Below are 15,520 nucleotides of genomic sequence, written 5' to 3' on the forward strand. Positions count from 1 at the left end.
CTGAATTAGGTACTATTTATAAATAAAGATTTATTCAGCCAAAAATCAATAACTTTTTTAGACAAAGAACTCAAATAATTATCTCTAATTGTGGCTTATTTACCATTCATATATAATTATTTTCAAATCTGTAATCTAGTAATTAATTCTTATATTCTTACATTACCTAGAATGTTTTATAGACATGTTATTACATAAGGTGACCCTATTATAAATGGTAATGATGTCATTAACTTAGCTAGTTTTACTTATTTAGTGCCTGTTTCTTCTTAGTTTATAGTTGTTAATTCCCTTTATAGTAGACTTGTACTTGGAAGTAAAACCAGATTTCTTTATAAATATTTATGGTACAGATCTTTTCCTAAATCAGACTGTAGCCCTTTCCTAATTATTTCCAATAAAGTCTACTTACATCTTTTTATTTGTTTGTTTTTGGCCTGTGTAGCAATGGGTACTGCATCCTCCCTAGAAAATTTAATCCTAGATATCTGTGCCTTAACTTCCAATTAATCGAAATCCTGTTAACTGCCATGTAGGTTCTGGTGTTACAAAGTGTGGAAAGTTAGTTATTTTAAAGAGTTTAAGTAGATGCTTCTGGTATGGAGTCTTAGCATCTGCAGTCATGTGGTCAAAGGGATCATTAAGTGAATGAGTCCACTTCTTGAATTCTAGGAGGATCTTTTTTTTCATTATTATTTCTATGCTTATCTCTTGTTGAAAGTATTCATTAGTAGCAGGTAGCAGAAGGCCCACAGAACATGCTTTTTGAGATTCTTAGGTTCTCTATTAAGACCTTACGGTTCTCAAGTACTCTGTTACCCTCCTTCTTGATCTTAGGTGAGATTGAAGTTTACAAGTCTTTGACCACATCTGTCCCCAGGAGGGATGCAAATTTGTGCTTTCAGAAGTTCCAGCCCCCCAATAAAAAGCACTATCCAATCTTTTGCAGATGTCCCGTAGGCCAGATTTCATCACAAAGAACTCCATTCCACTGTCATGTGCCAAGTCTAAAGTGCTGGATTAGGTTACTCTGTAGTCAAAACAACCAAGGCCTGGTCCAGACTGCTGTAAGACAAGAGGCCATCGCACTGTCCTTTTTGTTCTGCCTAGGCATTCCGCGGTGGCTTTCCCTTTTGCCACTTAGCAGTTAAACGAAGTAGTGACTCCTTAGTAAAAAGTAACCAGATTAGGTTATTTGTAATAAGCCAACTAAACTCAGTAATCCTTCACATTGGCATGAAGTATCGTAACAGAACAGTAGTTATATTTTTATTGTGCCCTCGTGATTTTCGGTAGAGAAACACCCAAGAGAAATCATTATTTATATACTTTTAATGTACAGCTCTTTTGCTGTATCCAAGATGTCACTGCAGTCAGGGCTTGAAACTGTATACTAGATATCCATGATCCAGTCCTTACAACCATTTCCTTTGGCTCATAGTTTCTGTATAAGTATTTGTACCGTTCAAAAAGGTACAAATAGTCGTTTCCCCCACACATGTGAACTGCCTAGGTCTAACTCTTAACAAAACACATACAGCATCTGTGTGTTGAAAATGAGCAAACAAGCATTGCCTACACATTACTTTGCACCTTGGTTTCCAAGTGCTCATGTACAGAATACGGAGTTCATGTTCTGTCTCGCTCTTTGAATGATGAATGATGTAGGAGCTTCAGCTTTACGGGGTGAATTTGGGTATTGAGTATTACAAAGAGAAGTCAGTCTGCCTTTCTTTGGCTCTAATTGCAGAGAGTGAAGTCACCGCTTTTGCTGTCTTGGATCAGGACCAGAAGGAAATTGTTGATACCAACGGAGCTGGAGATGCATTTGTTGGAGGTACAGACTCATTTATTTTATACTTACTTATAATTTAAACATTTCCTTTAACCCTTGTCTCTACTACCTCGACAAGATTTATGAATTTAATAACTTTTAATTTCTTCTTTTAAATAATTAACTCCTAATGTTCTTTCCATATTCTATCATTTTGAGTACTAAGAGGGTATTTTACTACAGGAAAAATCTGTGTTTTTGGCTTAAAGATAATTTGCTATTATGCTCTACCCCAGTCATTTTCACAAGATTAATTGTCTTTCAGAATATTGCATAAACAAGCTACATCAAATACAGTATATAGCATATTCATAACCCTTCAGGCTTAAATGTTAACACGTTCTTTAAAACAAGTTGTGAATATTAAACAGTATGCTAATAACTAAGGATGACGTCTTTGGATTATATCATTTGGTTAAAACATCTGTTTCTAACACAGTAGTTGGATTTTACTGTATTAGGAAGGGTTAAGTTTTTGTCTGGTTCAGGCTCTGTAAGAACTGGCACAATTTATAAGGACTAAATTATTTTTGGAATGAGCACTCAAAAACAAAACCAGGACAATTAGGAGCTTCTTGGCTTGATGACTTAGATTGATCTAAAACCTGGTTCAAAGGTTCTTTTCATATGTCTAAACTCCCAGTTAAGTGTGGGTAAGTTGGGTTACGATCTCTGGAAAGCTTTAGATTCATGAATGATAACCGAGAAGAGTCCCTCCTGATCCCTGTTTATTTCCCATAACATCAAGGATGACAAGTTAAAAAAGGCCAATGGAGCTAGCTATTGTCCTCCTTCCTTGGAAAATGATTTGAATCATGGGATTATGTGATGGTTCTAACTTAGTATTGTTTAAAATATTTGTTTGTTTGTTTATTTTGATGATCATTTTCACCAACATAAATTTTTCATATTTCCTTCTTTGAAACTATTCCTGCTTAGTCTTAAATTAGCTGTTAACCATTAGACTGGGGGCATGCTCCATGCCCTGTTCTTTGGTAAGAGTACACACCACAGGTAACATTCTACTTGACGGTCATGCTTGAATCTTTTATTTCTTTGCTCTGAAAGCTTTCAGCATTGATTATTTTGCAGCTCTTTTTTCCTATTCCATACTGCTTCAGAGCTGTAAATCCATGTAGGCTAAAAATATCTTATTCAGAATTGGGCCAAATTCTGTAATACGTTAAGGAAACACTAGTGATTTCCTGGTTAGAAATTGGTTAAACCAGGAATCTTAGTATAGAAACTCTTCAACTTGTTTCCTCTGTGTGCCTTTTTAAGGAAAATAAAACAGTAAATATTCTATTTCTTTGATATTTAGTATGGTACATCGTGAGTGTATCTTAGATATTAGCCACTACCTCTGGCCCGCAGGCCCTGAGCTACCTGGCCCTGCAACACCAGATTCCCTTACAGACACCTAACTACCTGTACTGCTTCTAGTACTAGGAAAGAACATACAGACTTTTTTGAGGGAGACGGAAGAGGAAGTCATTCTTAGGATACTGAAGTAGGAACAGCTAGCTACCCATTTGTATTGTAGTTAAGGTGATAAATGAACTACCTCATCAAAGCATTTGGGTTCTTTGTTACAGGATTTTCAGCCTCTTTTGTTTTCTCACTCTGCTTACATAGCCTCATCATATGTTTATTGTTGGGGTACAGTGAGGTCAGTAGAAAGGAAGAGTATGGAACAGGGATCCATAGATTTTTCGTAAAGGGCCAGATAGTGAATATTTTAGGCTTTGCAAGCCATATATATATATGGGTTGTATTACATATTCTTCTTGTTTTGCTTGCTTGCTTGTTTTTTGTTTTGTTTTTGGTTTTTTACAACACTCTGAAAATGTAAAAACCTTTCTTAGTTCTCCAGATGTACAAAGAACAGGCCACCGGCTAGATTTGGCCCTCAGTCTATAGTTTTCCAACCCATTGTGTAATACATGGCAGCTTCCTCTCGCTTTCTTCACTTCCATCATACCCTAGATCCAAACACTGGATTTCACTACACACTGTCAAAAATCAGTATAAATAAAGCAGAAGGCAGGTTGAAATTATACAAGACTTTCCTGGTAATACCTCCATTAGGTAGCCATTTTTCTCACTTTAGCCCTACTCTGATCAGTTCCCACGATAATGAGATCTTGAAAGACTGAGTCATGCAATGAGATGAATACTCTGATGTCACCTTAGCAGTGGAATACTCATGTTAGCATGTTCAGCACATTCTGCCTGTGTAAGTCAAGCTATGTAGTAATAGCAATAGGTGACATTTATGTAGCACCTATTAGCCAATCGATATCTTAGGCACTGTACATATATTAACTCCTTTAATGTTCATAAAAGCTCCTTGAAGTAGGTTATTTTTAACTGCATTTTACTGATGAGAAAACTGAGACATAGAGGGGTTAGGTAGCTTACCCAGAGTCTCATAAGCCAGAAAATAGCTTCAAACCAGTCAGTCTGGTTCCAGAGTCAGTGTTCTACTTCACTGCACTATACTGCTTCTCTGCACTTTCAGGGAAATCTCATCATTAGGACTGAGAAGCACAGACCATCCTTACTAACAAAAGCTGGTTTTGCCAAAGAGAATCTTCCTATTATCTGAATAAATGACTTCATTTATTGAACAGGAGCTTTTGTTATCTTATAGGAGTCTCAGGACTCTAAGGTAAGAAGACTATTGCAGAAAAGAAAGAGAAAGTGAAAGGGAAGAGAATCGAAGAACTGTAGTCCCCAGTGAGTTTGAACCCGGAGCTTTTTGCTAAGCAGTAGAATTGATTGCACTACAGAGATACAGAAAGCCAGGTCATAAACTTGCTTGGTCAGCATGGAATCCAGATACAGAGTTATATGAATCAACTGTTTAACAGCACCAGGCTGATGCATCCATCTTACAACAGAGGTGGTCTTGTTAGTTGGAAATACTCAAAAAGCCGTTGGTTAAAACCCCCTACTCCCATCTCCACAGCAAGGAAAGCCTTTCTCCTAGGATTTGAAATACTCCAACTGGTGAAACATACGCCTCTACCTTGAAAATGAATGGAGAGACAATGGCAACTTTTACATTTACTATTTAGTTTCTTTTTCTTTGCTTTATTGCCTGATTAACATATCTCTTTGTTGATTGACACATTCTATCTTTAGATAGTTAATATATTCCTCCTATGACTTTCAAGTTTTGCTAGCTTACAAGTATTTCTGTCTTTTGTGACTTTGCATAACTGTGTTTCAGTCCCAATTTCAAGTTCTTGGATAAAGCATCACTTCAGCTACCATATGCAAATTACAGATCTCAGTACCAGAGTGCCATGTGTTCTTATTAGCCACATAGATATATATATGGCTGCATCATAGATTTTCATATATAATTTTAAAATGAGTATCTCAAATGTACATAAATTAAATTTGTAGTTCCATCTCAAGGGTTTAGTGACAGTGACAAATCCCTTCAGCCTCTACAAGCAGACCTCCTTGTTCTGTTTGGAGATCTTAAGCACTTGGTAACATTTGCCCTTTGTCACTAGCCAGCCCTCATGGAACTACCCTTTTCACATTCTTCCTCAAAAGCCCAAGTGCTACGATTGTACCCTTGGAAATGGAGACAATTCTGTAATCTCTAAATGTGATTTCCTAATTTCCCAGGTCAGGAGAAAATTTCTTCCTGTTGTCCTGCTGTGCTTTGTCACAGCAGGTCTGCCTTTTCATTTGGAACCCTCTTTGTCACTGCCATAGTAACAAATGGAAACATTGAGAACATTTTGTGACAGGCACTGTCATTGTTCCCAGTGAAATCTCTTCCCAGTAAATGAAACTGAGGGGGAAAAAAATCATAACAAATAACATGAAAGGAGACCTAATCAATATGTTCCCAGTAAGCTGTCAATACCAGCCTGTGCTAATCTAAGATGATTGACTTGTATGTTTTATGGCAGCCGTAGGAATATGGACTAGACCTACAAATCATCTTTAGACTAAAAGTGAGTACACCTTTGACAGATTATACCCAGGCACATAGATAAAACTCTCAGATGAAAGACTAGAGACCTTAACCAAGGACCAATATTCTTAGGATTTAAAAAGCTTCATTAAATGTGGTTAATAGCATACATAGCTGAGAATGGTTTATTTTGAATGATAGTAAAGTAACTGCTGCCTCTAATACTTTTTATTTTCAAATTTCTCCTAACAACTTTAGCAGGGAAACTGTATTACTGTAAAAGATACTACCTACAATATGCAAATGATTCTTAAAGCCACTTAGCAATCACAGTGTAAATAATTATTCTATTTCCCATCTAATAAAAGGAACATTAATTTTATTTTCTAATTCGTGTTCAGAAAATAACTTTGGTTAAAAAAGAAAAAGAAAAAAAAGATTTAAGTTTCCAGACCAGGGATTTTGCTTCCTTTTCATGTAGTACCTCTCTCTACTTCTGATCGCCATGGAGATTCTCTAAATTATCTTCATAGTTTCTATTCTCACCTTTTTTGTTGGTTCCCAGACATTTGTAGCTTGCTCTCCCATTCTTACTTGCTGCTTCATTGTGCTGTGCAAAGAAGTGGTGCAGAATTCTTGTGATTTTTTTTTTTTCTGTACCACCTCCTTCCTTTGCTATCCCAACACAGAAGACTAGAAAATAACATGGTGAGTGTTAAATATATCATTTCTCATACTTCTTCACTCCAAAACCAAAACCATATGACCCACTAGATGCAGAGGCTTCCCTTTCTGGTGACCCAGATGAGCTGCACACGCCTACCCCACCCCACAGCAACAACACCTTCTCGTCTTTTAACTCTAATAGGACATCTTCGTGTTCTGTTTCCTAAGTAGCAGTTTTCCTGAAAACCATCAAATGATATAATGACTTGGCCATTAGGAATATGACATTCACCACAGACAGCAGCTCAAGTTCATGCAGGGAGGAAGGGAATAGAGATTCACACTTTGCACACTCAGAGGACCCTTGATGGCATGCTCCTCTAGTGTTACACATCCAGAGATTTAGATAAGCCAACGTTGGACCAGACCACATTTCAGGAACCTTGCCTAAGACTATCTAAGACTATGCTGGTTAAAAGAGGTAAAGATGATACTCAAGCCATGACAATAAAGAGAAATAACTTGGCTCACATGGAATACAGGATTTTAGAGTGAAGTCTGGAATTTCTCATAAACATTACTGTTTCCTCAAAGATCTAGTACCCTGGATGGCCTACTTCTAGCAGCAATTATAAATAGATAATGGAGTTCAAAGAACTTTATCTTCTGGAGATTTGGATAAGACAAAGACAGTCTGAACCATGTAGGTTATCAAACCTCGAAGCTCAAATATGAACCTTAAGTTCCTATGTTTGAAGATAATTGAGAAATGTTTATTCCAAGAAAATAATGGTGATATTCATATGACTTTATTGAGTTGCAGAGGGCCAGAAGAAATGTCATAAGCAAAGTTTCTTAATTTTCTCAGAATTTCAACATGACAAATATATGTGTATCGGTTTCTTGGCCTAGAATATTTGTGAGTCAAATGGAACTAACTGGAATCCAATACTGTTCCCAGCTGCTATTACTAAATGGATTTGGTCCATTTTTACCTATCTGTCTGATTCATACAACATATATCAGTTAGCTTTTGCTGCATAACAGACCATCCCCAAATTTTAGTGACCTGAAACAAAAACTGTTCAGCTCCACAAATCTGTGGATTGGCCTCTGGGCCTAGGCTCAGCTGGACAGTTCCTCTGGTCGCAGAGTTTCGAGAGATTAAGTAATTTGCCCAAGGTCACAGTGAAAGCCAAGATTCAAACACAAAAGTTTGACCCCAGAGCTCTTACCCCTAATTGTTTTGTTACACTGTGTTCCATTAGTATGTGTATATCATCTTACCTTCCCTTACAAGTGAGGAGAAATAGCCAAAGTGGTTTTCTAAACACTAGTCTTTAGACCCGTGTCAGTCTATGACCTAATAGAGATTTCATCAGTCAATTAAAAGCAAAATGAAAAACTTTAGGAGCAATATAGCAAATTTTCATACAGTTAAATGTATTGAATTTTAAATTTTGTCCCAGTGATGTTTGAATTTGTTACAATGAGCCTTTGTTGGCTTTGTAATTAATGTAATCAAAAACTGAAATCACATATTGGTAATGTTGATGCATACATAGCATGACCCACCCTGGGACCTAGCAGAATTCTTAGCCATGGTAAATAACTCATTAGAAACAACTTTCCGAACTATATGAAACTTTGTATGAAATGTAACCTCTGATGTTGTAAGGCTGTTTACTATCAACTGAGGTCTGAATAAAACAAACAAAAATTAGCAACATGATTACTAAATTCACAACTATTCTCACTTCAGATATATGAGTTCCTAAACGTGGGGTGTGAAAGACAGGCTCTTTATTTTTCATTTAATTATCCAGTTATCATTGACATTTTATAGTTAAGATTTGTATGTTTTATTTCTAGCCCATGAAATAGATAGCAAATTAAAACCAGTTTCCGTCGTCAAATGCTCTTAAAATTTTAGAAACACTGCTGTAAGGAGTTGTCAGTTGATCAAACACAGGTTTTTGAATAGAGTTAAATGGTAACAAAATTAGTTACCTTGCTAATCAATTAGGGCATAAATAAACTCACATAAGTAAGCTTTTTGTTATTCCAGCATCTGTCTATCTTTTCTTTATTCCAGCATCTATGACTTTGTCCTGATGAGTCTTTTGTTTTTAACTAGTCTATTGCTTAAAATGTTAGTACCAAAAGGGAGTATATTTAAACATCACATTTTCAGGTTTTTATGCTATTTTCAGTATTGACACTACTTTCAAATGAGATCTTATCTGAATCAGAATGAAATGAGATTAAACAAAATCCCATTTGGCTCTATCCACATTTTATTTGGTGGCTCATAAAGCAACTCCCTGGAATGAGTTGATGTTAGGTATGAAAACCATGTTCTGTTCAAAAGTCCCCATTTGATGGATGAGGAAAGTGAGGCCCAAAGAAAGGAAGCTATTAGTAAATATGCAATACTAGAAGTCAGATCACCTGACTCATTAATTCAAGATCCAGTAATTAAACATGTTCATAACCCAAATGAAAGTTGTCAGTTAAGCAATCTGTTATATAGGCCTCTTGGAAATACACAGGTCAAGAGTCAATATCCCAAATGGATAGAAGCCTTTGATGTAGTTTTTCTTGGCATGTGGGTATCCAAGATGTTTGACTTGAACAATAAACAGAAGCATATGCTAAAATTTTATTTTGGGAACCACATCAAGAGATCACACGTTAGGTTTCAAATTCAAATTCTAACCTGATCTTGTTCATTTTTGTTCCGTGCGGAGGAATGATCTTTAAAGCAGTATTTTGAAAGGAGCTAGGGTGGAAGGGCACCATGTCTATAGGAGTAAAATAAAACATACTGCTTAGTGGTACTCTTCAGGAGCTTCTCTCCTGAATTGGGGGCATTTAAAAGTTTCTTTTCTTTTCTTTTCTTTTTGCTTTTTTAAAGTTAAAATGCAATAGCCCACACCATGTTAATAGAATTTGACAGGTTTCCATTTTTAACCACCAGAAAGAGGAAATAAGTTATCCTCATAGGTATAGCACTGACCACTTGCCTATATATTATATAGTATGACTCAATTGCTGACTTTGTGTGAGAGAGTGCGTTGTGCAGAGCTATTGTGGAAGAACCTTTGCTCCGAATTGACTTCCTGTCCATGTCAGTCACGGCACCATCTGACACCACTTAGGCTTTGGTTTTCATTATGCAAATACCTGCTAGGTCAGACCTTACCCTGGCAGGCATGGCAGCTTTTTAAGTTATTTCCAAATTTAATGTTTGTTGATTTCCTTTTTCCAGAAAAATCTCTGTTGTTTAACATATAGGTCACAAGTTGTTATTTGAGTTCATGACAGGTTGGTAGTCAATGTGAAGTCAAAGCAAAACAAAACAAAAATTTACTAACTAGACTACATAGAAAATGAAAAAAAGAAAAAGTTTACATCTGAGAACTTTTCAGCAGGGGGAAACCATTACTTTGTCACATCTGGGTAGTCTAAGCTAGCCAAATTGAAGTGGGAATTTCCTGCCAGATGTTAGTTCTTTGAGCGACCTGTGAACATCTAAAAGAGGGTATATGTGTTCTTATTGGATAGAGCTATAGCCACTGTTGGGGCTTGCTCCTAATAGGTAGCAGGCATTTTTATGTACTACCACCAGTCAGGAGGTCGAGCAGCCCATCTAAAAACTAACACTGTTTGCTCTGGTAAAATGCATAAATATGGAAGGTCCAACATCAGGTCTCACAGATATTATAGCAAGAGTGACCCTGCATTGAAATGACCTCTCAAATGTAGATGACAGCAATTTTGTTTCATCAATAGAAGGTGAGACTGAACCACCACAGTTATTCCAGATAACTTGAATAACCGTTTTATAAAGTCAGTGAAGACCGAGGTAGGTCTCTAACTTATGAAGGAAACTAAAGACTCTGAAATGGCAGGGAATATACCAAGTATTTACATCAGCTTCCTGTTCCAGATACGCATGGGAATTAGGAAGCAAAAATTTCATTCAGAAGAGCTGTGCACACCAAGTAGAAATGCTTTATCCAGTTGAAACAAGAAACATTTTTAAGAGAAGAAAAAAAGACTTTTCACATGGTCTCACTGTTTTTGTCATCCTCTGTAAGGGAAAATATTGACATTTACCAGACTGTTTGCTTCAGCTTTCTGATCTCCTGCAGTTTATTTTTATAACAGCCTTATCGATGGGCCTCTTACCCAGCTCTCTAGGTTTAACTGAGTTGAGTCAATTTGTTACCACAGCTTCAAGTAGCTGTTACAGAACAAGCAAGTCATCCTAATAAAGCTGTAAACGTGTTTACTCAAACAGAGTATTGATTTTACTTGGAGAGGGAGAAGCCGGTGGTTAGCACAGTGTCAGGGTGGATGAATTTCACTGCAGTTTTTCATTGTCATCTGTCATGGCTGTGAAGTACTAAGTAAAGCCATCAGAGGATAATTAGAAGTACCAGAAATTTAGCCCCTAAAATCTGTTAACCTCTTGGGAGTTTTGTAGCTTAATTAGCTTTTGTTAAAAATTTCCTGTAGTAATAATAGTCAAGCATTTTTAATGGTCCTTTCAGGTAGAGCAAGACTTCAAGGTTGTCATTAGTTAAATACTGTATGAATTTAATGGCTAAAGGTTTTTCAGACTTTCACTCTAGTAATTAGGCTAACACTAGAACACAATGTAAAAGACAGTGATCTTGTGCTCATACCATCAGAGCTACATGCTTTTTCTGAAAAATCAATTTTTAAGGAAATAGTAAAGCAATTATAAAATATTTAAAACACATGTCTTTGTAGAAAAAATACCTGGTTCGCATCTTTATTAGACCTAAATATTTTTGTACCACAACATGACCTAGACACCTAAAGGTATCAATGGCATCCTTGTGTCTAAATACCTTCCTTTACTAAAGAAGAATCTAAGTTAGCCATCGTCTTAAAGATAAAAGTTGATGCACATCTGTGCAAAAGACGAGGGTCAGACTAAGGGTTGCTTACCTTCTACAGAAACTGAATTAGCTATTGAACTTGACAAAAGGTATTCATATAAACACTATCTGCACTCTTGCAAATGGGTAGAAAAACATCACAGTTAAAAAAAAAAATCACTCACCTAGGATGATGAACACAAAACTGAAAATGTATTAAAAATAAGTTTGACCATCATATTTAAAATTAGTCTTCTCCTCATATCGACAATTATTTCTTTACTCAGTGCCTTACAGGAAACTTCACGTGCCTTCTTCCACTGCTGCCCCCGCCTGCTTCAATGACTATTAAAAATGATATCTGAGGGATAACCAATTCTAAAGCCTAGAAGTAACAGACTCTGTAAAAAAGGACAGTGAAAGATGGGGGGCCGAGAGGGGTGGCTCTTTGCCTTTGAAATGCCATGTAAGCCAAATTCTACCCTGAGTTAAATCCTTAAGCCATGCAGTAGCAAGTTGTAAAACTTTGTGACATAATGGGGCACCACCAGACCTCTTTCTTTTAATTTTTCAGAAGATGAAGGAGGAAATTGGTTTTTCACAGTTGTATTTGGATCTTTATTCTGTATTAAAGTATTCAAAGAGAGTCAGAGGTAAAAGAAAGGATATGGATTTATGATTATAATAGATCATCCTGTTTTTTATATGTGCATTTCAAAATCCCCACAATACAGTAATTCATTTTGATCTATTCCATTTTCTTAAGAATGACAACTACGTGAGGGAGCTTGTAGGCACGGAAGGCAAAGTAACACATAGTGAGGCAGCCATACTTTGGCTTGAAAGCACTGTTTCATCTGACTCCTTTGGTCAAAAGGAACAGAAACCCATTGCATCTAGCTTAGGATAAGAAAATTTTTTTTTTCTTTTTTTGGTAAGGAAGCACACAAGCATTAAGGGAAACATTATAACACAGTGGTTAAGACAGTGGAACAAAACACGTGGGTTTGCATCCTGGAAATGTCTTTAGCTAGTTGTGGGACGATGGACAAGTTACTTAATTAAGATCTCTAAGTTTCAGTTTCCTTATCAGTAAAAAACGAGGATAATGAGTACCTACCTCATTTGGGTTATTACGAAAGGTAAATGAAATATGTTTGTAAAGCACAGTGCCTGACACCCACATACCGTGTTTCCCCGAAAATAAGACCTAACTGGAAAATAAACCCTAGCATGATTTTTCAGGATGCTTGTAATATAAAATACACCCTACCGTATTTCCCCGAAAATAAGACCGGGTCTTATATTAATTTTTGCTCCAAAAGATGCATTAGGGATTATTTTATATTACAAGCATCCTGAAAAATCATGCTACGGCTTATTTTCCAGTTAGGTCTTATTTTCTGGGAAACACGGTAGTAAGGATTCATTACGTGTTACCTATTGTAAAAGGAATCTCAAACAGGAGCCACAACTGGACAAGTTTTCACTGAGAGTGGGGCCAGATGGTGATTCTAGATTGAAATCATTCTAGAGACCCCCCCCAACAGCGGATATTCGTGGATCTTCACCCCAGTGCTTACACATTACTGTTACTCAGCTACGTTGCATGTCGGCTTCTTCCTACTTCACAGTCAACTTCCTGGTCTTTCTTTGCTTTCATTATGGCTCCTGAAAGACAACAATGGTAAGCGCCGTTCATAAGTAGGACACTGGGAGAACCATAAGTTGTTTGCCCTTGGGCCATATGCCCTCACCTTGGTCCAACTAGTAGTAAAGGTTGATGTACAGGGACAAAACGTATTAGCTGACCCCCTCAGCAATGCTGGAGGTGAGGTGATTTTTCTCAAAAGGGTAATAGATGGGTGGGTTCTGGGAACGTGCGTATCTGCTTGTTGTCTGCACCCTTTGCCTCATACTTACGCTTCTAAAAATGTTCCCTCCCACATGATCCATCTATATCACACAATGCGTGGAACATCAAGCACCCTGTATCTCAAGCTAGAAACCTAAGAGTCATTCTTGATGCCTTCCTTTCCCTCTGTCTCGGTTTTAAGGATGTATTTCATATCTTATCTCAAATCCATCTATTTTTCTGCCATGACTTTAGCTCAGTCCTGTTTTCTACTTTCTGTAGTAGCTTCCTAACTGATCTCCATACTTAAACTCTTTCTTGCATCCATTCCATGTTCTACACAGTAGCCAAAATAATCATTTTAGGAAGAAATTGAATTATTTTATTCCCCTGCTTACAACCCTTCAGTGGCTTATAGTTGCACCATAAGCAAATCTGAAAATCTAAACTCCTGTTGTGGTCTATAGGACCTATATGATCTTCTATCCCTGCAAATGTATTTCATGCCTTTCCCACCTTTGCGTGCGTGCTTTGGCGATACTGGTCTTCTTTCAGGCCTTAGCTACTTTGCACATGGAGTTCCCTTTGCCCAGAATGCTCTTCCCCATTCCTTACATGGCTATATCTTTCTCAGCCTCAGTCTCAACTTAAAAGTCACCTCTTCTCCAATCATCCTAAATAACATGGGTCCCTTCACTAGAATTCTCTACTGCTATACACAGTCCTTTTTCTTAATAGAACTTAATACTCTAGAATTGCCTTATTTACTTATTATCTTAGTTATCTTAATTACTAATTTATAACTTGCTTTTTCTTATCTTCCCCATTAAAAATATAAGCTTTAAGAGATCAGGGGATGTAGGTGTCTTATTCACCAATGTATCCCCAGAAATCAACAGTATCTACTAGTGCCAGGCATAGAGTAGATACTGAGTCAATATTACTTGTATGAAAGAATAAATAAATAAATCACATTCCCAGCTGCAAACTTCCCCCTACCATCAAATAAAAACCGTACTAGTCAGTATATCTAAGAAATTGGTTCTTGAAGGATTTTGTCAGAAAGGGTGAAGTTAGTCAGGAAATAGCAGAGTAGGCCACCTTGATTTAAGGTTAACCCATGCTAGCTTGTATATGTGGCTAATCCAGTGTGACATGACTGATCACAGATACCTCTCCTTACTGTTACTTAAAACAGGTAAATATGAGGAGAACGCAAGTGTTAGGAAAGGAGGCAGCATCTAATGTCCATTGTGCTAAGTATGTGTAGTACAAATATGAAAACTAATTCTCAAGATCATAATTCTGAACATCAGTTCCTGCTATAATAGGCAGTGGTATACAGGTCAGGGGCTCCAATTGAGATTTCACAGAATATATTGAGATTAACCAGTAGATCTCTAAATGTAGTTTGCCGGAATGGCCAGTGGCAAGTCGAGAGCATCAAATAACAGCACCCTTGGCCTGTCCAATCTAGAATCTTTACTGCTATTCCTCCGCAGCAGGTGGAACGGGGGTAGAAAGTAGCTCCTCCACAGAGAAGGCCGTTATCATCTCTGGTGAAGAGCACTTGGTGGGAACTCATACTGGGACACACCCCAGGTTTCATTTTCCATGTGGCTCCCTAAGCTTTGAGCCACAATTCTTAACTTTTTAGCATTCATCAGCACCCACATCAGATCACTAAATCTGTTTATTCTCCTTCCTAAACTTACTGTCTGTCACCTAGGACAGTGGTTCTCCAATGAGGATGCATCCAAATCACCCGGAGGACTTGTCAAAAGACAAGTTGTGGGCCCATCCTCAGAGTTTCTGATGTGTTAGGTCTGGGGGAGGGCGTGGGTGGTGCCAAAGCTGCTGGTACAGGGACCATTCTTTGAGACACAGTCCTAGAATATGGCAGTCGACTCCTCTGATCTCGCTGCCAATAATCTCTTTCTTGGTAAGTTCATGCTCCACACTTCTGCCAGGATTATTTTTAAAGTACTTCTGTGCCTTTGTCTCTCCCAGAACCGTAAAATCCTTAAAGACAAGCACTATGTTTCATCTCTAGAATCCTTGATGTCTAGCACAGTACCTACTGACGGGAGGCAGTCAATAGCTGTTGATTGAATAAATCAAAGTACTTTGATAGCATCTAGGTTTTTACTTTCTTTTCATTTGCTTCTTATAATAAATATCAAGTGTAAGAGTGGTAGTGGCATGAGTGCGGTAAATTGAGGATTCCGGTTTGTCAGAGTTTTAACTGATATCTTATTCTTTTTCCTAAAGCAGCTACAGGTAATAAGAAATACAGCCTTAAAAAAAATCAT

The 15,520-nt window shown here is 37.3% G+C and overlaps 1 protein-coding gene across 2 annotated transcripts in view; it reads left to right on the forward strand.

The window, feature by feature from the left end:
* ADK (adenosine kinase) overlaps positions 1-15,520 on the forward strand; it is a 447,994-nt gene that overhangs the window by 416,061 nt on the left and 16,413 nt on the right. For both annotated transcript variants that reach the window (XM_019745975.3, XM_019745976.3), the window contains exon 10: positions 1,751-1,837. In XM_019745975.3, the coding sequence (XP_019601534.1) occupies positions 1,751-1,837 (87 nt within the window). The remainder of the gene's footprint in view (positions 1-1,750; positions 1,838-15,520) is intronic.

Source organism: Rhinolophus sinicus, chromosome 15 (genome assembly GCF_057876585.1).
Source record: "Rhinolophus sinicus isolate RSI-liver-muscle chromosome 15, RSI-T2T, whole genome shotgun sequence".
Lineage (NCBI taxonomy): Eukaryota > Metazoa > Chordata > Mammalia > Chiroptera > Rhinolophidae > Rhinolophus > Rhinolophus sinicus.